This window comes from Euwallacea similis, chromosome 18, assembly GCF_039881205.1.
Source record: "Euwallacea similis isolate ESF13 chromosome 18, ESF131.1, whole genome shotgun sequence".
Taxonomy (NCBI): domain Eukaryota; kingdom Metazoa; phylum Arthropoda; class Insecta; order Coleoptera; family Curculionidae; genus Euwallacea; species Euwallacea similis.
Genome location: NC_089626.1, coordinates 2859590 through 2885163, shown reverse-complemented (window position 1 = coordinate 2885163; position 25574 = coordinate 2859590). Strand labels below are relative to the sequence as shown.

Below are 25574 nucleotides of genomic sequence, written 5' to 3'. Positions count from 1 at the left end.
TATGCTAAAAAAAAATCGTAATTTCTGTATTTGTCGAGGCACATCCCTGTAGTCGCACCTCGTTTTCGTCTAATCTGAACGTCGCCAATGCATTGGAACTATCATTTTCCATCCAAGTTCAACGAGTTTCCAGAACGGCCAAGCGGCTCCGATACTTAAAACACCCGTTTTCTACTAACTTAGACCTCGTCAATTTACTGGAAGTGTCATTTTTCAAGTAACTTCAACGAGTTTCTAGTTAGCTTATTTCTTGAGATAGCCCCATCCCGCAACCCCTCGTTTCTACCAACTCGGGCCTCGGCAAATTATTGAACTCATTAAACTTGACCTAGGTGCAACTAGTTTAGAGAAATGCCTGTGTGTCTTTAGGCTTGATTTTATGCCTGCACCATCCCAATCATCCCAGTCGAAAGGATCAAGTTGAACGAAAATTCCCCGATCTAGGCGCACCGATCGAATTTCGTAGATGTTCGATGACGGGGCAATCAACGCAAACTTAACCCGATTATAATAATCTCCTCGAAAATAATAATAATCGTTTCGCTTGTGTGTGATAGTAAGAATATAACATTTACAAGACATTGAACTTGCGAGTTCAGTGAACCTGCCCCACTGTCCTACTAAGCAAAAGAAAGGCCCCGACGACGCCGGAAAGAACGAGAAGTATTACATTTGCCAGCAAATTAGCGTTACCTACCTCTTTGGGTACTACCTATGATTCGAGTGGTACCATTATCGTTGAAAGACCCGGAAAATTCCTGCATGGGGTTTCCCTGCACGAATTTTTCGAGGTCAGATCTTGACTGAATTGACGAGTGCCTGATGAGGCCCAACGATGAAGATTTCCCTCTCTTTAGAAGGTTTCCCCCAAAAAATTCACTTTTCAAGCAGCCAAGGGTCCCGAAACTCATCAGACCGTCGTGATGTTTTTCCTGGTCCCTTTCTTCACAATGTGAGCATGAAACATGGTTTTACTTGACCAACGTAGGCCAATAACCTTGCAGATCTAATACTGTTAGAAAAGGAAGATCAATGTGTAGGTCATTACCACTTACTACGTTTGTAGGTCAAAAGGCCAACAGGCGTAATCGTTGCATACTAGCGCGAAAGCTCATTGGCCGTCGACTTGTCCTGATTTAAGTCATTCGGACCGAAGTGGTGACGGCAGTGGCGTGCCTTCCGACACCACAAAAGGGGGTTAAATTCGTAGAGAGGTTTCTATTTGGAGGAGAGTGAAAACAGAGCGGTGCTGCATATTGCTTAGTCATTGGCGCATCTTAAAATAGTTAAAGTTTTTTTGCACTTGAGAAACTTTTGAATAATTGCCAAAGGTTAAAATTATAGTGCGAGACTGTTTTCATATGTGGGCTGGTGCAATTTAATTTTACCCGGTCATGTCATCGATAAATAGCACAATGTTGCAGTTTTGTAACTGAATTTATTATGGAGAACAGTCTTTCGGTTGATTTCAGGACTTTTGCTTTTGCTTCTCGCGCTGAGAAATGAGGAAAAGGCCATTTATGTGTACGATTTTAATGCTGAAATTTACTTCTCAGCATAACCTTCCAAACAACTGCCTACCTTCATAGTCCGCTGTAGAGAGCTAACAAACATCCAGAAAACCTTCGTCACATGCTTCCTAACTGAAAACGAATTAGGTGCAATAACTCAGTGGGTTAGATGGTACCTTGACCAGCTATTAACGTTACCACTCTTTTATCTTTTGATGTGGTAGAAACCCGTAAGGGATCTATTCAACAAACCATTTGTAGTGCTATAAAGAACCCTCGAAATGTTTTCCTTTTAACGGTTAATATTAAGGGGAGGTACCTGCGGTACCCTAGAAAGATTTTTCGAGGCTATAAAGTGCTATGCCGTTTAAGAAAGAGGGTTAAAGTACCACTAGTCAAATTAATTTGAAGCACCTTCTTCGTCTAACAACACTTTAAGTTCAAGTTAACGTAGGCCAAGAGTTTCTGAATAAGGAGCATTTTTGGGTTGTTGACTTTTTTTGACATGTTTGAAGTTGATATTGAGAAATCTCAAAGATGGTACCATGTAAGGTACCAAAACTCAAAACCACATTCAGGGTTAATTATGGTAAATACACAGGGAGATGCCCACAGTACAGATACAGGGTCAATGAGCGAATTCTTCAGGGCAGTGCGTTGAGTCATCTCAGATTTAGTGTAAGTCCAGCGAGTTTCAGGATCGACGCAAGTCATGAAATACTTAAAAAAATTGTAATTTCTGTATATTTTGAGATGCATCCCTGCAGTCGCACCTCGTTTTTGCCCAGCGTGGACTTCGCCTTTACACAGGCAAAGTCAGTTTTTGCGTAAATCCAACGAGTTTCGAGAATCGAAAATGTATCTGTTTCACTTTTTGAAGTACTCAGAGTGATGCATTGACTAACTTGCACCTGACCAACTGGTTGGAAACACCAGTTTGTATGTAAGTTCAATGAGTTTCGAGGTTGTTGTAAATAGGGACAATGCTAAAAAATCGTAGCCCTTTTCTTTTGCGAAATGAACTCCTGCAATAATACCTCGTTTCCGACTAATTTGGAACCGACCAATGCAAAGGAAAAACTCGTTTACATGGAAGTGCAACGAGTTTCGACAAGAAAATCGTAGCAGTTTTATTTTTTAAGCTAGACCCTGAGAGGGACTCCTCGTTTTCGCCGAGATGGTACCATGTGAAGTACCAATAGACAATATTGTATGCAGTGTAACTGGTAGTAGCACAGGAAATGTAATGCCCAATTTTCGTTTTGAAATGGTACCACCTTAAAGAGGTGCACGTATAGCACAGACACAGGGCCAATTCTGGCAAATCCAGTATATACATACATGAACTCTTTAGGGCCAGCGTATCTTTGCACCAACTGTTGAATTACCCTTATACTTTCTACTGTACGATAATGACAAATTAGGGGGACCACAGGAAATATGATACTCACCATTGATCGTGAAGTGGTACCACCTTAAAGCTTCGCTAACATTCTCCCAATGCCTAAACAAATCTACTCGTAATTCCTCGTAATTTTTTTGGCTTCGAAGTGCTAAGACGTGGCCTCACATGCCCGAATCCAGACCTGGTTTTCCATAAAAGTGAATTTATGGATGCACCCGATTGGACGACCTAAGGCAACATTTCTGGGGGTGAACGACCCTGAATTTGCCCTCCACGACCTGCTTAACACTTTCCATGGTAACCGGCGTGTATTTCAGATCGATTTCCGGCAGTATTTTCGTTTTTTCCATCCAGAATCAACTTCCACTTTTCCTAACAATTTGTTTAATCCGGGGTCGTTATCCTGATGACAATCCATTGTGCAAAATCTTGCCGTTTTTGCAACAATCGAGGGGCAATTCGGCCTAAATCTGGGTCCAGATTTCGGGGAACCGTTGGTACCCGAGCTGGGTTCAGTCGGGTGTGCTCAAAAGATAGTTTTTCTTATGGTCCAGGGCTTTAAACCCTGCCCTGCGAAACCGAATAAAAGTGAAACTAGGGGAAATCGATGGGAGTTCAACGGCCCCGGCTGCTCCGTTAGTTCTGGATATGCAGCCTAGGCTTTCCAGATACAAAATTGCAGCAATTCAACTGGAAAATGTGTTCTTTTGCATTAGGACTTACATGACAACTCAATCTGAGTTAGATAGGGGGATCTTGATAATCCAGAAAATTTATGTTTCGATTTAGCGACATTCATGGCAGCATCCCGAAACCCTGAATGAAGGGTTGACAGGTTGCGAAACGTCACAGAAAAACAAAGAAGCATCGTATAAAAAGTCGGCCATTTTATAGTGCTTAATTATTATTTATCGATTTGTTTTGGACGTGATTTGTCCCCCGTTTATTTCTTCGTTGACCGCAATTTCAGTCCAGATTTTGTTTGGTTTTAATCCCTTTTACTTTTCAACTTTGGTGTGTGAGGCCTGGCAATTTCCTGTAATTGGGGTTTGTCAATGAACCTTCCCATGTTTTCCGTGTTGATTAATCATCCACGATCCACTCAGTTTTAAACTTCAATAGATTTTCTTCGCGTCAGATGGAGTTACTCTGAAATCCCAAAAACAGCTAATATCTAGATTGGATGTTTGGAAAGATTAAAAATTTGTCCCAGAAGCCCCTGGCAATTTTCGATTTTCTGCGGAGTTCTCAAGCAGCCCGAACGGCCGAAAAATGGCCGCCAAAATATTTTATTTTGACATGTCAAACGTCGTAGTGAAACAAAGACAGTTGCAAAAAGTCGGCCATTTTGAGGTCCAAGTCGGACCCTTTGAGCTGTAAGTCGGCCGTTTCCCTAAATTCGCCGAGCGCCGTTTTAATCTTCATCGTGAGAGCAAATTATCAAAATTTTCTCAAGTTCAGCGTTTCTTGCTAACATGGAATCAAGCCCAGCAAGTTCCTCTCAACATGGAAAGAAGGCTGGTTATTGGTTCGCTGCTCTATTTCCATATAGAAGCGAAGCCCTGTTAGGTTCCTGTTAGCTTACCCGGCAGCGAAATAAGTTCCCTGCAGACCAGTTTAGGTAAAATTTCAGATTTGGCAGTACTGCAGGTTGAAACACGTGCGAAATTTGCACAAAAATCCCTCGGACAAATTATTTAGATCGAACAGATTAGGCGCTAAGAATCCCCAATAAATTCCCCTCGCACTGGGGATTTGAGAGGTAAATCAAAAATTAGCTCATGGGAGTCAGTATGGACGTAATTTCGTGATCGTCCTTCCGCGATCTTTTCATCTACGTCGCTCTAAGTTGCTTAGACAGAAAAATACTAGAGTTCCCGTTGGGGTTACTAAGAGCTTTGGAAATTTCTAGCCAGTCCATGTCTAACTGCTCAAGAACCTGGATACTGCAAATTACATGGTGCTCTTAGATACTCAGAAAATCGACGTTATTAACTGCATCAGAACTGCGCCTCAAAATCTACGTCGGCGGGATGTGACCAAAATTGACGTTTTTTCAACGTCATACCGTAACTTTTTTGGATTTGCCCGAAGTACCCAGAAATCGTAAAAATTACGTTGGTGAGAGGAAAGAAGAGAATAAATTTGCGAAAGCCTGGAAGTTGGGTTTGCGCAGAGAATTGGGAAAATTTTTTTGAAACAAAGGATACTTCTTGTCTGGGCAGTTCGGGTCGTGAAGGAACCAAAAAATGACCTGTAGAGGAGGGTGACGTCGAAAGTAGGTCCCGAAGCAACGCACGATCAACGTCACTTCGAGCTCTTTCTATGACGTTCTGGTCGATATCTTTATGCGTCTCCTTTTTGAATCATGAGTTTATTTATCAGCACCTCTTGGTTTCTGAGATGTACCACCATTCGTCCTTTAACTCTCGGTTGGGTTATTTCTCATCCGCGCTGCAGCTCTTTTATTGTCACAAAACGCAGAGTCCGAAGAGGTTCCACGCAGTGATTCGCACTATGTAAGTTGCAAAGGAACCGCATGATGCTTGTGATGTGGCATCCCGGGTTCTGGGCCTCTCCTCGTTTGCCTGGTCAAGTTTTGCTCGACTGCAGCTTCGGTTGGAGCACAAGGATGATTCCTCCATGGATACCATGTGGAATGCACTTTGGCAACGACATCCAGTCCCCCCAGAATTGAAACCTGGGAAGGTTGAACTTGCTTTTCGCGTGACTCTTGAGCCAATCGGTTGTTCAGAGACATAATCGCCCCATTTATCTAACATTTCGCTACCTATTACTATTTGCCCTGGGGCAGGTCAATTTCTGGGCAATTTATTGCGTTCTAACTGCACCGAAACCGACACTTCGATCGTCAATTTATCGAAGCAATGGAAAGCTACAATTACATAATGAAAAATTATGCAGCTGCGGCGATTATAGTGAGCTTGGCCTAACCCAAGAGCCAAAAATACCCGCTCATCGTCAAGGCGAGCAATTCTCAAAGTCAAGTGCATAAAGTGCATATGCAACATTCCGTATTAATTTTTTCCGAACTAGAACTATTTTAAATAAACATTTGCTAGATGCGCAATAATCTGTTATCAGAGTTCTATGCCAAGGAAAACCGACGAACGTAGCCGAGCGGTGCATTCGCGATGCACGCCTGTCCAAACCGTTTAGTGTTGAGTTAGGTCGGTGTTTGGACGCCACACTTACACTATTTCCCCAGATTTCCATTTTTCTAAAAAACCTCCCCGGGAAAAATTGCGAAAGCCGGACCCGCGGTGCGTTGTGACCGTGCGCTTGTGCGTGTCTGGTGCGTAACTCACGCAGGAGAAGGTGCGTATCGCTTGTCTTCACACACACACACACATAGAGACACACACACACACACACGTGCGTATCCGCAACACCTGTAGAACCCCCTTGCACCAACCAACCCGAAAACCACCATCTAACCCAATCAAAAACGAAAAAAACGCTCGAGGAAAATTTCTCTGCTCCCCCCTCCCCCTCTCATCCCCCCCGCACGTCAACGGGGGCGGAGGGGCTTAGCGGGGGGTTTCCGCCGTTCGATAACCACTGAAAGTGAAAATCCAAAATGGCGCCGCTAAACTTCCCCGCGTTTGACACACTAACACATTCCCCCCAAGTGCCATCAGCCCCGCTCCCCGCAGTCACCACACCAGCACCATGAAGCCCACCACTTCCGAATCGTCCCCTCGATCGAACCCGATAAGTCTCCCCATCAGTGCCAACCCCTAAAACTTGCAGAGGCGTTTGAACTTTGACCTTTGAGCCTCAGAAGCCCTTCTGATGCCTCCGTGAGGCTCAGAGCCACCCAGCCATGTACGTGGTGTACCTCACCGAAGCCTTCCTGGAAGGTAAACCCAGTTCCTGGTGGTTTTTCCTAGGTTCGTTGCTTAGGGAACGCGAGAAGGTTCAAGTTCAAGGCAAGGTGAACGAATGCACTATTATTAGATCTAGCCTAGTTAATTGGACGTTGCAATATTCAGGCGGACTATCATACAGGGTGATTCCGGACTGGGGCAAGTGAGTAGTTTGTTTGAATGTGCTGGGTATTTGGAAATATGAATGTTGATGCGAATAAATTGCAATAGACGAAGATCGATAGAGGACGCGTGACGTCAGGAGTTAAGTGCACGTATATGCAGTTTAACCTTGCACTAAAATTAGTCGGCAGTAAAATTAAATAAATAATTGCTAAAGCCGCCTATTGTGGATGTGGACTGCATTAACGCACGGTTTCCTCGTGGTGACTCTGGTCATGGTCAGCTTCTAACATCCTGGACGTGATGACCTTAGAACTTAACCTCAGAAGCCTTTGGCTATCTGAATAGCACGTCGCTTCAAGGAGAGTTTAGGTGAGGCACTTCAGGGAGGAGAGATCCCTCTCTCCTCGTTTAAGCCGCGAAAGTCATCGCCGCTAGATTAAGGCCTGTCCGGAGTCTTATCTGGCGGATAACTTCCGCGGGAACCAAGGAGCGGACCGATGATGCACCCCGAATCCCACCGATCTGAGCTTTTTGCTGAAGTTGAACTTCTTAATGCTTAGCTGCTCCGGCTGAGGTGAACTTTTCGAAGAATGTCTGTAGCAGAGTGTCGGATAAGTGTTGGTTACGTTTATCTCTGTGAGTTTTAAGCGGCGTGAAGAGGATCGCGGCGGCTACATATTACATAATCTCCCCCAAAGGCTCCTAAGCTGCCTTGATGGATGTCCCTCTTTGGAACTTGGTTAAAGGTGCAGTTCCAGAGAATCAGGTCAAAGCTTAACCTTCAGAATAGATAGTGGTGACTCTTAAAGCTGCAGATAAAGAGTGCTCGTCTCTCCTTAATTTGTTTTTAAATTTAAATGAATGGATTCCTGCGACATTAATTTAATCATTAACATCAACGCCTTCTGGTTATAGGGGGCCTAAACGGGAATTATCTCTAGGCTACTCCAGACCTGCCCAATTCCCGAGATGCTCTGTTACCAGTGCCCGTAGCTCCCAAGCAAAATAGAAAATTCAACTCAACTTTTCGGTATATTCAAGACGCACACGAAAGCTTAGCCTTGCCAAGAACGAACCTTCCCGAACCACCCATTTAACCGGAACCATTCCCCTAAACTACTTAAATTTCGTAGACGCTCTGCAGCTCTTACGCATAATTTACGTACATCTAATCCAGCTTTAATTCTCGCTATTTTTCTGGTGCAAATCCTCGCTGGTGCTTACTTCTACCGTAGAGGAACCTTCTAGAACCACTTCCTTAGTAATTATAAATCTCGGAACTCGTCAGAAGCCCCCGTTAATGACCTATAAGCTATGTAGTTGCCTAAGAGCCAACATATCGATGTCCTGATAACTTTACCAGGAGGGGAGTTTCTATGAGAGCTGGCTAGTTCTCCACTCTGGCAAAGACCATTTAATAAGTGAACAATGAACTTGTTTTTAGATTATTCGAACGTGAGAGTGGTCCCGGAAAAAACTTATGTAGTTGCTAAAGCATCAGGGGCATGTCTGGGATCAATTTTTCTATATAAGTTTTGCCCTGCATTAGTGTGTTGTAGTTCTTCTAGATCTAGAGAGATCCCCCTTTTCACCCCATGATTCAACTTCAAATCCACGATAGTAGATCCTGGATAAAGTAAAATTTGTCGCGCTCTGGCTAACGCTAACCTTCTAGATATAATATTGTGGCTGTTGAAGCTAAACATACTCTCGCTCGAACGTTACACCGCAAATTCTAGCTCTAGCTAGATCAACTTCTAATTAAATTTTAACCTTCCTTGGTCGATAACTTTCTGATGGAGCAACATTCACTGTAATGTTTCATATAACTTAACTCTCTGGATAACTATTCTTGGCTGTTCGAGTTTGCACGAATCCTTCTCAAGACATCCCTGATTGTGTTAAGATTTGAATTAATTTGCTCGCGAATTCCTCTTAGCGAAGGCTTGGTGAACTAAGTCGTGGTTAAATTTAAATCCTAGGAATAGCCCCCTGGACTTGATTTACTTTCAAAGGGCGCAGTTTTAATGGATCCTAAATCCAGGTTTATAAAGTGAATAAAGCTCTGATTAGCTGACCTGAGCTAGATTTCTTCAGAAATCCTTTCAAGGGATTGCTTGCGCTGGTCAAAGCTGAATTTGTAGGTTCCTGGTTGGTTTTCAGCATCTTTCATTCCTCCAAAGATCCAATAACCAACTTCCAAAAAACTTTCTCCGTCTCCTTTTGTTGACTCTAGTACCCAACAATCCGCGTTACTCAAAGATTGCATTACGGTACCACCTATCACATAATTCTCCAACTTTTTTCCAACTGATTAGATAACACAGATTAAATTAGAGCCATCTAGTCAAACCACAAGTAACTCACAAAGACAAAAGCCATCCGTGGTACCATTAAAGAACCTTCTTCAAGTTCATTGACACTGACCGACTGCGAATTCTGTCCGCGAATAACGGTTTATAGATTAGGCGACCCAGTAGGCCTCACTTCGGTTCAACGTTCTTCAAATTTCTTATTATTAACGCTGTTACCTTATATTGTCTTTGGTTCCAGGTCTTAAATGCCGTGAGGTACTCTCCAATTGGTCAGATATGATTGGGGTAAGAATCGGTGCAGGAGGGTATGCATTAAGGGCTAATTTTTCGGGGTAATTTATTAGGATACAATGGATGAAGCTTTGGGTAATACCAGGAATGGCCTGGACCCGAGTACCATCAGTGAGGAGGAGTTCGAGCTGCACACCACCTACATAGTACCTGATTTGCCGGTTGAGAGGGAAGTACCCAATAGAGCCGAAGCGACTTTGCCAAGGAATTTGGTGCTCAAGCCTTCGAACGCTCTGTCAGATGTAAGTTGCAAGTTTTTCGCAATTCTTAAGTAGTTTTCTCTATTGCTGTGTATCAGAGCTATTAGCGGCATCAGAATAAATATCAGCGGCACGCTGATCGCATTTTAAAGTAGATAACAAGAATTAAAAAAGTATAAAAGTAGCAGGCAAATATTTTGAAGAATTGCTGGGTCTAAAAACATTATGATACGCTAATGACTCTTTGTGTATTAAGCACTTTATAGGATTTTTAAGCAGTGGCGGACATGTAACCGGTCAGTCCAGTGTTGTGCCATCGTTATTAACATGCAATTTTTGCACATAATTTGAAAGTGTATGACGCTCACGTTTTTGTTTGCAGGCTCAAGGGGTGTGGAGCACAGGATATATCCCACGAGGAACCCGGTTTGGCCCCCTCGTGGGAGAAATCTACGCCAAAGACGCTGTGCCCTCCTCAGCGAACCGTAAATATTTTTGGAGGGTAAGTTCCAGGAACCACCGTGAAAAGTCAGCTAAACAATCAACTTTCTATAGATCTACAAAGACAATGAACTCTTCTACTACATCGACGGGTACGACATTTCCAAAGCGAACTGGATGCGGTACGTGAACCCGGCCTATTCCAGCGAATCTCAAAACTTGATCGCTTGTCAGTATAAGATGAATATCTACTTCTACACCATAAAGCCCATCCTGCCCAACCAGGAATTATTGGTGTGGTACTGCAAGGAATTTGCAGAGAGGCTCAATTATCCGTTGACTGGGGAGCAAATGCTGCAGAGGATACGTAAGTACCACCAACCCCCGCATTGTATTGTTTTACTCATGAATGAAACAGGTCAGCAGGTCCAGCAATCCCCCGAAATCCTTCCCATTCCTACGGCGGAACCACCCACCCCCAAAGACGTCCACTACGACCAACACGTGACTGCAGCTGAAGGCAGTGTACGGTCAGATGAAGGGTACCACAGCAATGGGTACCACGATGATGGGTTTCAACCCCCAGAAGACACCAGCGACACTGATAGTGAGTGTAACTACGTGCTGGACTTCAGCAAGAAGCCCGAAGCGAAAGAGGCGGACGTGATACCTCCCGCTACTCCAGAATTGCTAAAAAACGAGTATCGAAAAGTAAAGATCAAGATCTCCAAGACGTACAAGTCGTGCGATAGCGAAGAGTCTCCTCCGCATGATAACGTAGTACCTGAATTGGCGCCTGCAGTGTCGGAAGTTCCTAATGGAGGGGGATATCACATAAGGTACTCTCCTCCGTCTTCAAGTATTTTGGAGAATATCTTGCTGGGCAATAGGACTGACAGCAATAATAATGACCATCAAAGGCAATCGCCTCCAAACTCGCCCACAGAGATGGCGTACTCTTACAAGAAAAGTCACAGGTACGGAGCGAGGCCTCTCTGCAGTCCAGACTCAAGTACTGCAGCCCCAAATCTAGACCTATTCCCCGCACCAGCCGAGCCCGAAGGGTCATATATGACCTCCCCAGAAATGCAGCCTGCTTATTATACGACGTATTGTGCATCTCCCATGACCACTCCGGTGCACCATAGTGGAACTCCCTCACCAACGGGTTCCTATACCCCCGAGAGGGGCACTTCGAACGTTATTGTGCCTCCATCGGGCAACAGGGTTATCACTTCGCACCATCTACTCACCCCCATTGTACCGTTTGATAGCAAACAAGAGGAGATCAATATTGTTTCCAATCCTCTCAGTCCGGGAGGGGGTCCATCGAGGGGGTACCGTAGTTTGCCGTACCCGTTGAAGAAGAAGGACGGGAAGATGCATTATGAATGTAATGTGTGTTGCAAGACGTTTGGACAGTTGTCGAATTTAAAGGTAGGTTTATATCTTTGCGTTTTCCCACTAGATGTCGTAGTAATTTGTTCCCTACTCGCGTGCGGGAAAGTCCACTTTATTGCACTGATTTAGGTGTAAGGCGGATTACTTTCCAGTACCGTAAGCGGTAAAGTGACTTTTCCGCACTGAGTGCGGCAAAGTAATTTTGATTGACATAATGAAAACATCACTTTGACTATCACGTGAATGCGAAATGAGCTTTATTAATGCATTTTCTACGCTCAAACGCTACAAAATGGCAGATTTCAAAACACTTTTTGTTTGTCCGCAGGTGCATTTGCGCACTCACAGCGGCGAACGCCCCTTCAAATGCAATGTGTGCACGAAATCCTTCACGCAACTCGCACACCTCCAGAAGCACCATTTGGTGCACACCGGGGAGCGTCCTCATGAGTGCAGCATCTGCAAGAAGCGCTTCTCCTCCACCTCCAACCTCAAGACGCACCTGAGGCTGCACAGCGGACAAAAGCCGTATGCGTGCGACTTTTGTCCCGCCAAGTTCACGCAATTCGTCCACTTGAAATTGCACAAGAGGCTGCACACCAACGAGAGACCGTATATTTGCCAGGAATGTGGCAAAAATTATATCAGCGCATCAGGGTTGAGGACGCACTGGAAAACTACCAGTTGCAGGCCGAATAATATCGAGGAGGAATTGCAGGAGAGTGCGGTACCGAATGGTGGGTACTACGAATACGCCACCACTGATGGAGGCATTGGTGAGTTGACACCTCGAATTATAGAGGGAAAATGCAATTTTCGGGACAAAGTGACAAATTGTAAATTACGCAAAATGAACGGCAAATTTGAAAACCACAACATACAGGGTGACTTTTTTAATGTCATAAGTTGATTACTCTAATCTAGTTTTATTAATTAGCCCCAAATATATCTGTTAAATTTGATCAAGCCACTATAAACTGGTTCAGAGTAATTTCTTTGTAACTCTTTAAAAAATTCACCCTGTATATCCTCCAACACAAATGGTCACTGAGAGCAAATATTTTACCTTCCATTGTGAGACCCAATAAGGCGCTCATTGGACTTTTTTATTATCTACTTTATTTCTTTTACCTTGAAGGCATTTTGTCGCCGATTGTGAGACCCAATAAGGCTCTTTGTTAGGCCTATTGTTTACTTTTTTATTTTGAATTCTAGCTTTAAGTGAATCTCACGAAGACCACTCTTTCCTGCACCACTCAACTTTAGACCACATCCACAACCAACAGCAAGTGATCGGCAGACCTATTTCCGGGTTAATACAGAACACTGGGCCGAATTTGCAATCCAAAGAGAGCAGGCCCAGTGTGATTGAATCGTCACAGCCCCACATAATCGAGTGTACTTAAAAAAATTTCCTGAATGCTTATAAATGCTCTTAAAGTAACGTCAATGTAACGTCGTTCCTGGACGTTATAGTGACGTCCCATTTACATCACAACTGCTACCTGACAGCTTTGTTACATGCAAATTTACGTACCTAGATGTAATAGGCTATATTATATAGTAGTAATATTTATTTTCGACATGGTGAATAAGGGTGATGATAAATCTTTAAGTGTGGACATTATTAAGCTTGAAAACGTTCTTATTGGGATCGTTTTTCGTCGTGATATTTACTTTTTAAGTTGTCCTCTTGTAATGATACTCAAACCGCTCTGATGTATATTTCAAGTTATAATTATTATTTATTTTACTTAGTTCGTAAGTGTAAATCTGTAAAGAGGGTATTAAGGTTTATTAAGTATTTCAGAGGCTTTAGGGTACTTCTAGAATGTTCCTGAGCGTCGCTCCAGAACATTCCGGAACGGAATATACTTGTAAAATTTATAGACTGACTATTGACAAGCAATATACTATGTCTAAAATAATCGACGGCTAAGTTTTAACGTTAAAGCAGTCTGCGTTGGAAAAAAGACAAAAATGAGAGTACTCTACTATAATTATAGTGTATCGTAAATACGTGGCACAACATCTAAATATTTGCATCTTTTGCATCACTTTTATAATCCTTAGCAACGACGGAGTTTTCTGCATGTGTTTATATGACTGTGTCATTCACATATAAATGGACCTTTCGATTTAAACATGGATATCCTGCGTAATATTTGTCTGGGAGAACAGTATTATATAGATTTTTAAAAGATTTAACACGAGTTGGTTGTTTGTTTAGTGCGTCCGCGCATCACCCTGTATATGTTATAGTAGTGATTGTACAAATTTTATTTTTCATAAAGTCGCGTAGTTTTTGTACATTTTTTGTAAATTCGAATTTGATTTTCACTATAGAAACTTGCCTTTATAAAATTTATTTATTTTCTGGATGTTTTTTGTGACAGCCCTGTATAACTATTTTTTATGTTACTTATTTTGAAATAAATGATACGTTGATATATAGTTTCCTCGCCTTAAGACTCGCCCTGTGCGCAAATGAAACTCAAGACATAATAGCTACTGTTTTTTTTTTTAATTTACGAACAGTATCATAATATTATGCGTTACAATGCATCGTAAAGGCTTGCAATGCAAGCAAATCCAGGTAATAGATGGTACTTAAAGTAGCACTTAATACTCGAGCTCTGAAATTGTTATGTATGGGATTATTAAAAGTACTAGTAAACTTTGAGTTATTCTAGAGTAGAAAGTAAAATAAAATGCATCGTCGACCTAAATATTTAGCGCATATATTTTTCTAAATTTTCCTTTTTTAATTAATAATTTCCGCGTAAACAGAGCTGAAACCGCGTTACCACCAGTCGTCCTGGTTATTGGAGTTGTAATTGCCGCCAAAGTTGGAGCTTCGCTCCATGCCGCCACCTCCTGAAATGAAGTAAAACCATAAATGTGAATCTATAACTATCAAGTCGCTAGAGCAAGTTGCAAATTTAAAGAGATCGCATACCTCCATTACCATAACTGCTTCCGCCGTACCCTCCAGACGACTTCTGGTTTCTTTGCGAACCGCCAGCTTGCTGACGGTAGTCTCTGCTACCGAAGCTACCTCCTCCACTGCTGCCACCATAACGACCCTTACCACCGCCGCCTCTTCTACCTGAACTAGGAACACGGCTATCGGAAGCTACACTTTCCATCCACGATGGATATTCCTAAAGGAAAACTTGTTTTGAAGGAAACAACCAAAGGGCAAAATGGAACAAGGGGTACTTAATAGTATTTGATGACTACTGACCTGTTTGGCCTCCACTAATAAATCCAACATCCCATTCGCCAAATTGCGATTGCGGTCATTAAAGAACGACGTAGCCAATCCTAAGTTTCCCATTCTTCCGGTACGACCGATTCTATGAACGTACTCTTCAATATCCGAAGGCAGATCGAAGTTGATAACGTGTTTAACGTGAGGTATATCTAGCCCACGAGCTGCTACTGCAGTAGCTACCAGGATTGGGGTATTTCCAGAACGGAATTGCCTATAATGAGTGGGTAGTGTGGAGGTTAAAAATGAAACTTTGATAGATACCTCAAGGCATCCTCCCGCTCGCGCTGGGTACGATCTCCATGTATAGAAGTGACCGGATACCCTTCTTGGTGCAAGAAATCTTCTAGAGAATCGGCTCCTTTCTTAGTTTCGACAAAAACTAGAGTCAAACTTTCAGCGGAGGGCTGCTGCAAGTCTGCCACGTTGAGGAGGTCAAGCAGAAAGGATCGCTTGTCATGTTCTTCTACCCATACAACCTAAATTTTTGAAAAAAGTAGTGGTAATGAGGGCAGTGTAAAACGATAAAGAGCAAGAAGTTCCCATTTAAACCCATACGTGTCTCCGAGTTGCTCAAAATAGGATAATACCTTCTGGGTAATGTTTTCTGACGTGGATCCGACTCGGCCGACGGCCAAAAATATGTAATTATCCAAAAAATCTCTAGCCAGCATCTGGATAGGATGCGGGAAAGTGGCTGAAAACATCAAAGTTTGTCGCTCGCCAGTGCGCGGCATCGTTTCCTTCTCTACGATTCTTCTGATCTGCACTTCGAAACCCATGTCCAACATTCTGTCGGCTTCGTCAAGGACCAAATAACGGCAATAGTCGAGCCCAATTCTACCGCGATCGATCATATCCAAAAGGCGACCAGGAGTCGCCACCAAAAGATGGCAACCGCGATCCAAATCTCGCATTTGGTCGCCGATATTCGCTCCTCCGTATCTAATAACAATAATTGTTTGTTTAGTAAAGCGAGCAGATTCGTAGCATAGGGGAAAATGAGGCTACGAATCCGCCGCTTCATAGCCTCGTTTTCGAGCCAGTGATTTCAAGCCAAAACAGTTCATTTGCATTACATTTGAAAGTGGTAAAAACCAACTTAAGAAACGTTTTTCCCTGGCCATAGCCTTTTCCGACTGTCTTATTCCTGTGTTTAACTTTCAGATTTATCTCACGCGAATCTACAAGGCTACCCGTTAAAGTTCTTTTTGTTGCTGTTTTTTGGGAAAAAAACTTGCACCAGAAATAAATACTTACACAACACAGGGTCGTACTCGGGACCTGTATGCGAACTTCTTACTCTCGTCATAAATCTGGGTGGCCAATTCGCGCGTCGGCGCCAACACCAGCCCTAAAGGGTGCTGCTTGCGCCTGCTACGGCTCTGCTGGATGTTGGGCGGGCCGCCCTCATACATCTGGTTCAGGATGGGAACCAGGAAGGCGGCCGTTTTACCAGACCCGGTCTGCGCACACGCCATAACGTCACGCTGTGCCAGAATTATGGGTATCGCGTACTTTTGCACGGGAGTGGGGGTGTCATATCGCGCCGCTGCGATGTTAGTGCGGATGATCTCTGTCAGCTGTACTTCTTCAAACTAATTGACAAAAGTTGGTTAGAAATTTGGTGATTAACATTACCCAGAGTTACTTACAGATGCAATGTGACGCGGCACTTTCTCCCCGGTTGCTTCAACAGGTATATCCTCATATTTGCTGAAGTTGATTCCTGTGTTGCCCGTGCCGAACAACTCCATCTCGAGGCGTTCGTCACGAGCCAACGGAATCGTCCAGTCGTTCTCATTACGCCTCTCCCGATTATCGTTCCATCTGCCCCCTCCGGAGCTGTTATCGTTCCATCTATCGCCACCGCGAGGGCGTTCCGGCTCCTGCCAGCGATCGTTTCGAGACAATCCCGAGGTTTCTGCATTAATCACAGGATCATTAATGTTTTGAGTTTGGAATTTTTAGCAGAAATGGGTACCATGAACGCGAACTAATAAAATTACAAAATGGAACACGATCAGAAAACACAGCAGATAATTGAAGAGAGAGAACGCTGTGGAGGCAGGCGCGCTTTCGCTCCAGCAGAAATTCGTTTTACAGTCACTCAGACAGATTTGCTTGCAAATTTCCATTTTATAATTTTATCACTCTTTATTACTAATGTGTTAACCACAACGGAAGGGTCATAGACATACGGTCTCTCTCCTGGTTACGAGACTCTCCACTGCGATTCCAATCCGATCCTCTCTCATTGGCGTCGCCATTGGGGTAATCACGCCTGCCGCGGGTGTTGAAACTGGAAAAGTCGCCGCGGTTGTCTCTACCGCCGCCCCTGTTATAACCGCGATCTGCCAGAAAGCATATTTTAAGCTTACTGTTTTATACATAAAACAATACAAGTGATAGAACAAATTTAAAAACTCACCTCTGTTATTCCCACGGGTTTCTCCCCTGTCCCGATCCCGCTCGTAACCACTAGACTCAGACGACTGAGTCCCCCCTCCTGCACTGCTCTGTTTATGGCGCAAGTGGGGGGGAATATAGCGGCCGCTATTACGGCTCTGCAAGTCCAGACCAGCAAACTAGAAAAATACATTAATGGCGATTTACGTTACTAGTCCTGTAGGTAACTTTTTGCAATATTCTCACTTCATTTCAGTAACATTTACGCTCTGAATAAGTTTATCAGCATGTGGCTCTTAATTGTCTCATTTTTGGAAATGTAAATATATTTATACTTTATTGTCCATTCATGATATTCTTAGGGTTATTTAAACTGCTGTTATTCGAGTAGCAGTTTGGTGGGATTATAAAAAAAGCTTCTCCAAATATAAAACTGAGTGACTACTAAAAGTGAATGTCTCTATCAAGTACTTGAACATAAAGTCACCACCCATGTATGAAAATTTTCATTTCTACTCTACAGAGCTCAACATTAGAACTTAAATCACACAAAGGAAAATGGTAATTGGGCTCTTTGAAGTTAATGAACTCCAGTATGCTCTTCACGGTTTCCGAGAAGCAGAGCCGAATTTTTGGTGGAAAAAAGACACGTGCAGGGTAACACTATCCGTGTAGAACACAAAATAGGCGATTTTCCTAAACGGGATGGATCAATAGTTAAAACTGTACTCGACCTTCATGTCCAAAATGGCAAATGGTACGGGACGGAAGTGGATCATAGTTTCGCACTTACCTGCTGTTCTAGACCTGATCCATTTTGATTGGGTGCATTACTCATATTAATACTAATCAAGGCTTAGAATAGTAGAAGCTGTAGGGCACAAACTTCTAACAATTTTATTAAAATTTCTGCTTTTTTAAGAAAAACCAAGAAAAGGCAAAACGCACAGTCAAAAGAGCTTCCGCGGTGACACTACTGACGTAAAACAAATGATGTGAGTTTGCTCGCTGACTTGTTCAGTTTGTTCGCCGAGTTCAACGACAGTGACAGTGCTATTACACAATTGCAATTGATTACCTTGGGAATATATAAGAGTAGAACAAGCGCTTACTCACTTAACCTGCACAAAATCACTAAAATATCAAAATACTTGTTAAAAATGAGGATCAGGTATCGCCAGTTTCAGCAATCTTTTATGAGCACTTTAATAATAAACAATTTTCAAATAATAATAGATTATCTACATTGTATACTCGAGTTATCAGAGCGTGTATAACTTTTAAATTCCAATCACTGCGTTTACCCTGTCACATTCGACATTACCAGAATTTTCCCGCCAAAACCAACCTAACATTTCTACTTTGATTTTTAAACGTATCCGTCCCTATTAAATGTTTTTAATCACAAAAAGAGTTTCTAGTAGTTAACAACATATTAAACAATGTCAGACACCGGTAAGCCAAGTTACATGAACATACAATAGCTTTAGGTACACATACCGCCGTAAACTCTGCTTACAATACTCTTGTAATTCTTGCACAAACTTCTTTTATAGAAGAAAATCGTCCTAAACGTCAACGTAGAGATACCTCCTACAAGGCCAAGGCTTTCGAGAAGTTTAAGCAGTTAAAAAGTGGCTCTCGTAATAAATATGAGGTTGAAGAAATCGACAGTATTTACGAAACTGTCGACGAAAAAGAATATGTTAAGCGCGTTTTGGACCGGCAAGATGAGTGGATAGTAGATGATGGTAAGTACATTATACTAACTTTATATACATTTATAGAAAATATTCCCTGTAGATGGTAGTGGATATGTGGAGGATGGCAGAGACATATTTGATGATGATCTTGATGAACAATCAATTAAGGAGGCCCAATCTAAGGGCAAAGGTGTTAAAAGGAAGAAGGCTGTATCTGACCATGCACACAAAGGCAATCTCAAATATATGCTTTCAAATATTAGCTCAAAGAAAAAAGAGAAAACTGAGATTGGAGATGATGATAATACATTGCTCTTAGAGATCCTAGAGGAGGATGAGCCATCTACCAGTGCAAAGAGAAGTTCAGTGGAGCGAAAGCCATTTGTACCTCGCCGGCAAATTGCTCAAAATTATTTTAAAAAGCTAGAAGTTAGTGTGTCCAAAAAATCTGAGATTGTGGCCTTAGATGAAAACATTGAGGATGTTAAAGAGGAGTCTTTGGAAGCACCCAGTTTAAGCAAAAACTCCACTGAAGACTCTAAAGAAATATTGAAATCTGATAGTATTAAACAATCAAAAGCATTAGTTAAAGTTCAAAGCGAAATGGATGATGACTTTGAGGATATGTTTGATGTTAATCAAATAGAGCAAATTGTGAAGCAAGGAATGAAAGAAAAAGATTCAAATAAAGCTGCTGCTCATGAAGCTTGTAATAATTTTGTTCCAGACTTTAGTTCTGATTTACAGGAGACTGTTAATTGTGAAGCTGTGAAAGATGATGTTCCAATACTAGCTGGGGATAAACAGGTAGAACGTTGCCTTACAAATATATTTCTTACAATGAGTTTAATGTGACTTTTAGATATTTAGATTTTTCTGGTGGGACGCTTTTGAAGACCAAGAAAAACAACCCGGCACAGTGTTCCTTTTTGGAAAAACATATTGCAATAAATCAAAATCATATGTCAGCTGCTGTGTGGCTGTCAAAAATATTTTCAGGCAGATTTTCCTATTGCCAAGGCCAGCCGTAAGTTAGTTGTATCCCAATGGTGCCTGCATTACTATTTTTATTATATTTATATAAGATACTGGACAATGAAGGGATGCCAGGGAAAGAAGCAGTCACTTACAAGGATTTGTATTGTGAATTTGCTAGTTTAGTGGCAGAGCCTATGCACTTAAAATCATACAAAGCTAGATTGGTTAAGAAAAAATATGCCTTTGATCCAACTGTGCCTAGTGAATCAGACTATCTTGAAGTTAGATATTCAGTAAGAAAATTTCTGTTCACTCAATTCTGCTTTAAACAGAATAATCCTTTTAGTCAACTGAACCAAGAATAAATCTTGACTCAATTCCCACTACTCCAAAAACATTCTCCAAGATATTTGGCATTAACACCTCTAACATTGAAAGGCTCCTCATTGATGCCAAGCTCAAAGGTCCTTGTTGGCTTGATATCAAGAACAGCGAGTTAAATTCCAACCCTCTTAGTTGGTGCAAAATTGAAGTGAATTGTAACTCTATGTCCAATTTGATTAAGGTTGAGGAGAACCTCCCTCCTCCTCCATTAGTGGTGGCCACTGTCAACTTTAGGTTTCACTTCAACACCCAAACAAATCAGAATGAGATTTTGATGGCGAGTTGTGTTTCCCACTCGCGGTATTTTTTGGATAGGCCTCAACCTAGTACCCCATTTGATCACCATTTCTGCGGTAAGACTAAATTAAAAATTTGTTTGTCTGTTATTGAGATTCTTTATGGACTGAATCGAGCTCTAAAGACAATTTATTTTGCTACATAGTAATCGCACCTGCAGCCAAGCATTCTCTTCCCTCGGACATACACGAATCTCTCAAAAGCTTCAAAGCCACTCGAGTGCAAAAAATGGATTCAGAAAAAGCCCTAATCAATTACTATGTGATCCAGTTGAGTAAGATTGACCCGGATTTAATCGTCGGACACAACTTACGAGGCTACCAAATCGACGTTTTGGCTAATCGACTCACCACGCTTAATGTGACCTCGTTTAGCCAGTTCAGTCGGCTGAAGCGCAGCCTAAAGAAGAACTTAACGTTGGAAATGTTTACCGGGCGCTTATTGGTCGATATTAAAATCTCTGCAAAAGAACTTATTAAAGCTCGCTCCTACGATCTACCCACTCTGTGCCAGCAGATTTTGAAGATCCCTGAGAACAAGATAATTGATTTGGACCCCGATGAAGTATCGCGAATGTACGCAACGTCGCAGGACTTGCTCAAGCTGATAGGATACACCATGCAGGACACTGTGTATATGTTGAAAATGCTGTATGATTTGAGCGTGGTGCCCTTGGCTCTGGAAATAACAAAAATTGCCGGTAATGTAATGTCTAGGACTTTAATGGGGGGCCGATCTGAGCGGAATGAATTTCTGCTCCTGCATGCATTCAATGAGAAGGGCTATATAGTGCCTGACAAGCAGTGGAAGAAAACAACATCTGATGAAGAGGCTAAAAGTTCAAAGAGAAAGCCTGCATACACTGGAGGTTTGGTCCTGGAACCCAAAGTGGGTTTCTACACAAAACTTCTACTCCTCATGGACTTCAACTCCCTCTACCCTTCAATTATACAAGAGTACAACATCTGTTTCACTACCCTTCCTTATGGGGAATCAGAAGACGAATTTCCAGATCAACATTTGCCCCCAGGGGTTTTACCCACGGAAATCCGCAAATTAGTCGAAAGCCGCCGACAGGTCAAAAGTCTCATGGCCTCACCAGACTTATCTGCGAACCAGAGAATGCAGTATAATATACGACAAATGGCCCTAAAACTGACCGCTAACAGTATGTATGGATGTCTCGGTTTCTCCAATTCTCGCTTCTACCGCAAGCAATTAGCTGCACTTGTAACGGAGAAGGGGCGAGACCTACTTCTGCAAACCAAGACTTTGACCGAAGCCAATGGATTTGAAGTGGTTTATGGGGACACAGATAGTATTATGGTCAACACTGGCATAACAGATTATCAGGAAGCTTTGAAAATTGGTCAAAAAATCAAGCATGAGGTTAACAAGAGCTTCAAATGTGTAGAGTTGGACATTGACGGGATTTTCAAGTACCTACTCCTCTTGAAAAAGAAGAAGTATGCCGCAGTACTTTTAACTAAATCGAGCAGCGGGGAGTTGAAAACTGAGGTGGAGTATAAAGGGTTAGATATAGTGAGGAGAGATTGGAGCCCCTTAGCCAGTCAGGCAGGGAAACTCGTATTAGAGCAGATCTTCACTGACGAGAAAGAAGGAGAGGACCGGTTTGCTAATATTTTGAGTTATCTAAAGAAATTGCACGAGGACTTGAAAGCGAATAAGGTCCCTTTACCCTTGTTGGTGATTACCAAACAACTGACAAGAGAACCGCATTTGTATGCTGGAAAGGAGAAGCATCCGCACGTGCAGGTGGCATTAAGGTATTGGTATATGCTTCCTCCATTGAAACGAATCTAATATTGTATTCATTTTAGGTACAACAAAGAGCATGGAGGTTGCTTCCGCTCAGGAGACACAGTCCCTTACGTGATTTGCGATGACGGCACTGTAAACTCCCACACTCAACGGGCTTACCACCTGGACGAACTCAAATCCAAAGAGAACCTTAAATTAGACTCCCATTACTATTTAGCCCATCAAGTACATCCGGTGATTACGCGAATTTGCGAACCCATAGAGGGCATTGACGGGGTTGTAATAGCCGAGTGTTTAGGCCTCGATCCAACGGCCTACAAAAGATCTGCTCCCCAAAAGACTGTTGATATTGCAGCGAGCAATCGCACCAACCCCTTGGTCAGATACAGGACCTGCCTGAAATTCGCATTCTCCTGTTTAAAGTGTGGAACGGAGAATCTGGTTGAGGGTCCAATGAGAGGGGCCGTACCTATCTTGGCAAAATGCACAAATGCCGAATGCGCAACAATACCCCTGGATTATCTACCGTACATCCAAAATCAACTGAGTATGAAGATTAGGTCATACATTACCAGGTACTACAAGGGAAAACTGTACTGTGAAGATCCAGTGTGCACCTTGGAAACTTGTCAGAGTCCTTTACACTTTGTGGGAAAATTCCCTGTGTGTCCTGCATGCCTCAAAGGGGTGCTGTTTCGGGAGTATACGGAGCAGCAATTATACTCTCAATTAGAATATTATACCTTTATCTTCGACCTAGAGCGAATGGAGAATAGTGAGTTTTACTAACAATAAAGTAGATTCAAACTCGAATTTATGTACTTTTCAGAGCCGGTGCTTGAAAGCAAACTGGTAACAGCATATGCTCAATTACGCGAAACCGTGCAGAAATACATAAAGCAGTCTGCTTACTCGATAGTAGATTGGAGCGTTTTCGCGAAATTGTTTAGTACGGACCCATCAAATAAAGGTAAAGAGAAAGCTGCCATGACTGAAATGGAGGCGAAATTAGAGAAATTAAGTTTTTCATCTGATGATGACTTTATGTAATTACTGGTGTATGATACCTATGTTTGTTGAATTTAGTTTTATTCAGGTTATTATAAGATAATGGATTTTTTTATTATTGTTGTTTTGAGTTCTTATTACTCTTTTTGATATGGAAAATGAGATGTCAGGGAAATTGGAAAAGAGCTGTAAAAAAGGTCTTATCAATATCTTCGGAAACGAACGCTCCCGCAGATTGGAATACTGTATTCTAGAATGTTTAGGTTTTGCATGTAAAAGAAGTTTAATGCTGGGTTTGTACATCTCATAACGCAATGTATAAAAAGTTAAAAGATATGAATTTCCTATGTTCTGGGCTGTATAAACGCAGCATGATACCCCCTTCACATAAGCATAAAACTCAAAACATTAACAAATGCATATATTCCAAAAAATAAATAAATAAAAAACGTATTGTAATCACTTTGTCAAACTAATAACAATTGACCTATGAGGGAAAAATGGAAGATTCAACTAATAAGCACAGTTTCACCGGCTCTTTTTGGACGTGACCAATGACGCATTCTTGGAATGCGCCAATCTTATTCTAGAAGGTTCCTGCCTCTGGAAAATCGAATTTAGAATCCGAAATACCTCAAGCATGAACTCTTTAATAAAACAGATGACTTGTTTGGCCACATTGGACGGGGTGTCATATTCATTGGTGACAATACCTTCCACCCCAGATTCAAAATAAGAGAATAGTGGAAACCAGACTCGAGTTCGGGTACTGTCCCGCTGCATTAGAGCCTGGTTATTGGCTAGCGTATGGTAGTATAAAAACAGTCTGCTTGTAATATAAAACGCAACAAATACATCTATGGAGTAATGTTCATGTGCGGCTAATATGAAGAAGATTCCAAACATGTTCATCATCCAGGATAACGTATGTAAATGGTAGATATACCGAGGAGTATCTGTGGAGTAAACCATCTTTAACTTAGTTTATTGCGGTTGGTGAAAAATCTTACACTCAGTGATGAAAAAATTTAAAGTAGTCAAAGCCACAGTGTGCCCACTGAACATGTAATCACCACAAGTGCGGACCCCTTGGATGGACATGCCAGCACCTCTCCAAATTATATAAGCATGTGACAGCTTTACTGTTAAGTTCTCAAATGGAGTGGTGCCTTGCAATATATTATTCCGAGGCTTGCATTGGAGATGGGCCCCTGGCACACTTAAGGAAGTTATTAACATGGTCACACATCTTAAGAGAAAGATTGTGCCTGTTAAGGAGAAAAATCTGCGCATTAAAATGAATCTGGAAAGAGGCTTAAGTAGGTAATTTCTAATAACATTGTATGTAATTGTACCTATGTTTGTGGAAGAGCAGTACCACCAACCAAATGGTAAACATCAAGGTCCCAGTAACCTCACACATATCAAAGGCCCATGGAATGTGAGGAACATTATCTAAAAATATATCCGGTAAAGGGGGGTACTTCTTCATATCAGGTACTCTATCATGGACTATGACCATCACAAAAGCAGTTATCCACGTCACAGCCACCACATAACCGAAACTGAGCAGAGCTTTTAGTTTCTCAGGTGGCAATCTTCCTCTCCCATCCTCAGAAAGTGCTGGAGACAAGTGCTCCAAATCTCCATACTCACTCTCCAGCTTAATAGACTGTGGATGATTCGTACAGATGCTTGACTCGGGAGTGTCTGCAATTCCCAAATTGAGCAGGGACTCATGATTTTCCCTTTGCAAAGCTTTGCACGTTAAGTAGAGCAATTTACGGTCTCGCAAAGTGAGCCGATTGATAGGATTTAGAGTGAAGTCAACTTCGTTTAGAGCTATCAGACACCTGCCATCCACTTTATTCTCGTCGCAAAGAAGTCTTAAGCTAATGAGGTCGAGCCCCTGGTTATGCAAGTAGGATTTCGTATGTTCGGTACCCCAATCGAGCACAGGCAAGGTGTCACTTTTCATGACTTCACAAGTACAAGGGGGAAGAGTTGTGATTGAGACATCGAAAATTGGTTATTTGGTATGGTTTAATGAGGAATGTGGAACGGAAGGACTAGAAAAACAAATATTTGGTTTTGGAAAAGCGAACATGATATAACCTAGAAATTTACTAGCCTTCAAAATACGCAGTATGACTGAATGA

General features: G+C 42.2%; 4 protein-coding genes across 4 annotated transcripts; 2 read left to right on the top strand and 2 right to left on the bottom strand.

Moving 5' to 3' along the window:
• Positions 1–6444: 6444 nt before the first annotated feature.
• Blimp-1 (PR domain zinc finger protein 1) lies at positions 6445–14034 on the top strand. Its single transcript, XM_066399271.1, has 8 exons — positions 6445–6800; positions 9486–9532; positions 9592–9780; positions 10121–10240; positions 10294–10546; positions 10598–11616; positions 11909–12356; positions 12796–14034. The coding sequence occupies exons 1-8, from the start codon at positions 6764–6766 to the stop codon at positions 12984–12986; spliced, it is 2304 nt and encodes a 767-aa protein (XP_066255368.1). The 5' UTR covers positions 6445–6763; the 3' UTR covers positions 12987–14034.
• A 48-nt stretch (positions 14035–14082) lies between these two features.
• bel (ATP-dependent RNA helicase bel) lies at positions 14083–18255 on the bottom strand. The gene is made up of 10 exons (XM_066399273.1): positions 18057–18255; positions 17286–17442; positions 17056–17208; positions 16510–16778; positions 16115–16452; positions 15445–15799; positions 15119–15333; positions 14828–15068; positions 14540–14744; positions 14083–14457 (listed from the first exon to the last, which is right to left on the bottom strand). Exons 1-10 carry the CDS (start codon positions 18099–18101, stop codon positions 14384–14386), a joined length of 2052 nt encoding a protein of 683 aa, XP_066255370.1. The 5' UTR covers positions 18102–18255; the 3' UTR covers positions 14083–14383.
• An 822-nt stretch (positions 18256–19077) lies between these two features.
• DNApol-alpha180 (DNA polymerase alpha catalytic subunit) lies at positions 19078–23577 on the top strand. The gene is made up of 7 exons (XM_066398667.1): positions 19078–19773; positions 19829–19993; positions 20052–20237; positions 20291–20681; positions 20771–22412; positions 22467–23182; positions 23237–23577. Exons 1-7 carry the CDS (start codon positions 19213–19215, stop codon positions 23455–23457), a joined length of 3882 nt encoding a protein of 1293 aa, XP_066254764.1. The 5' UTR covers positions 19078–19212; the 3' UTR covers positions 23458–23577.
• A 245-nt stretch (positions 23578–23822) lies between these two features.
• Positions 23823–25574, bottom strand: LOC136414565 (ceramide phosphoethanolamine synthase-like). The gene is made up of 3 exons (XM_066398668.1): positions 24771–25574; positions 24426–24718; positions 23823–24371 (listed from the first exon to the last, which is right to left on the bottom strand). The coding sequence occupies exons 1-3, from the start codon at positions 25391–25393 to the stop codon at positions 23944–23946; spliced, it is 1344 nt and encodes a 447-aa protein (XP_066254765.1). The 5' UTR covers positions 25394–25574; the 3' UTR covers positions 23823–23943.

What these genes read in the sequence shown, in the direction of transcription:
- Blimp-1 (XM_066399271.1), top strand. Translation starts at nt 6,764, where the DNA reads ATGTACGTGGTGTACCTCACCGAAGCCTTCCTGGAAG. An exon ending in CTTCGAACGCTCTGTCAGAT is followed by an intron (nt 9,781 to 10,120) that starts GTAAGTTGCAAG and finishes TTTTGTTTGCAG; the next exon opens with GCTCAAGGGGTGTGGAGCAC. An exon ending in ACCGTAAATATTTTTGGAGG is followed by an intron (nt 10,241 to 10,293) that starts GTAAGTTCCAGG and finishes AACTTTCTATAG; the next exon opens with ATCTACAAAGACAATGAACT.
- LOC136414565 (XM_066398668.1), bottom strand. Translation starts at nt 25,393, where the DNA reads ATGAAAAGTGACACCTTGCCTGTGCTCGATTGGGGTACCGAACATACG. An exon ending in CTGCTCTTCCACAAACATAG is followed by an intron (nt 24,719 to 24,770) that starts GTACAATTACAT and finishes GCCTCTTTCCAG; the next exon opens with ATTCATTTTAATGCGCAGAT. An exon ending in AAATTTTTTCATCACTGAGT is followed by an intron (nt 24,372 to 24,425) that starts GTAAGATTTTTC and finishes TTTACTCCACAG; the next exon opens with ATACTCCTCGGTATATCTAC.
- DNApol-alpha180 (XM_066398667.1), top strand. Translation starts at nt 19,213, where the DNA reads ATGCTTTCAAATATTAGCTCAAAGAAAAAAGAGAAAACTGAGATTGGA. An exon ending in CACGTGCAGGTGGCATTAAG is followed by an intron (nt 22,413 to 22,466) that starts GTATTGGTATAT and finishes TATTCATTTTAG; the next exon opens with GTACAACAAAGAGCATGGAG. An exon ending in CCTAGAGCGAATGGAGAATA is followed by an intron (nt 23,183 to 23,236) that starts GTGAGTTTTACT and finishes TGTACTTTTCAG; the next exon opens with AGCCGGTGCTTGAAAGCAAA.
- bel (XM_066399273.1), bottom strand. Translation starts at nt 18,101, where the DNA reads ATGAGTAATGCACCCAATCAAAATGGATCAGGTCTAGAACAGCAG. An exon ending in GAGCGGGAGGATGCCTTGAG is followed by an intron (nt 15,069 to 15,118) that starts GTATCTATCAAA and finishes CACTCATTATAG; the next exon opens with GCAATTCCGTTCTGGAAATA. An exon ending in AAGCAGTTATGGTAATGGAG is followed by an intron (nt 14,458 to 14,539) that starts GTATGCGATCTC and finishes ACTTCATTTCAG; the next exon opens with GAGGTGGCGGCATGGAGCGA.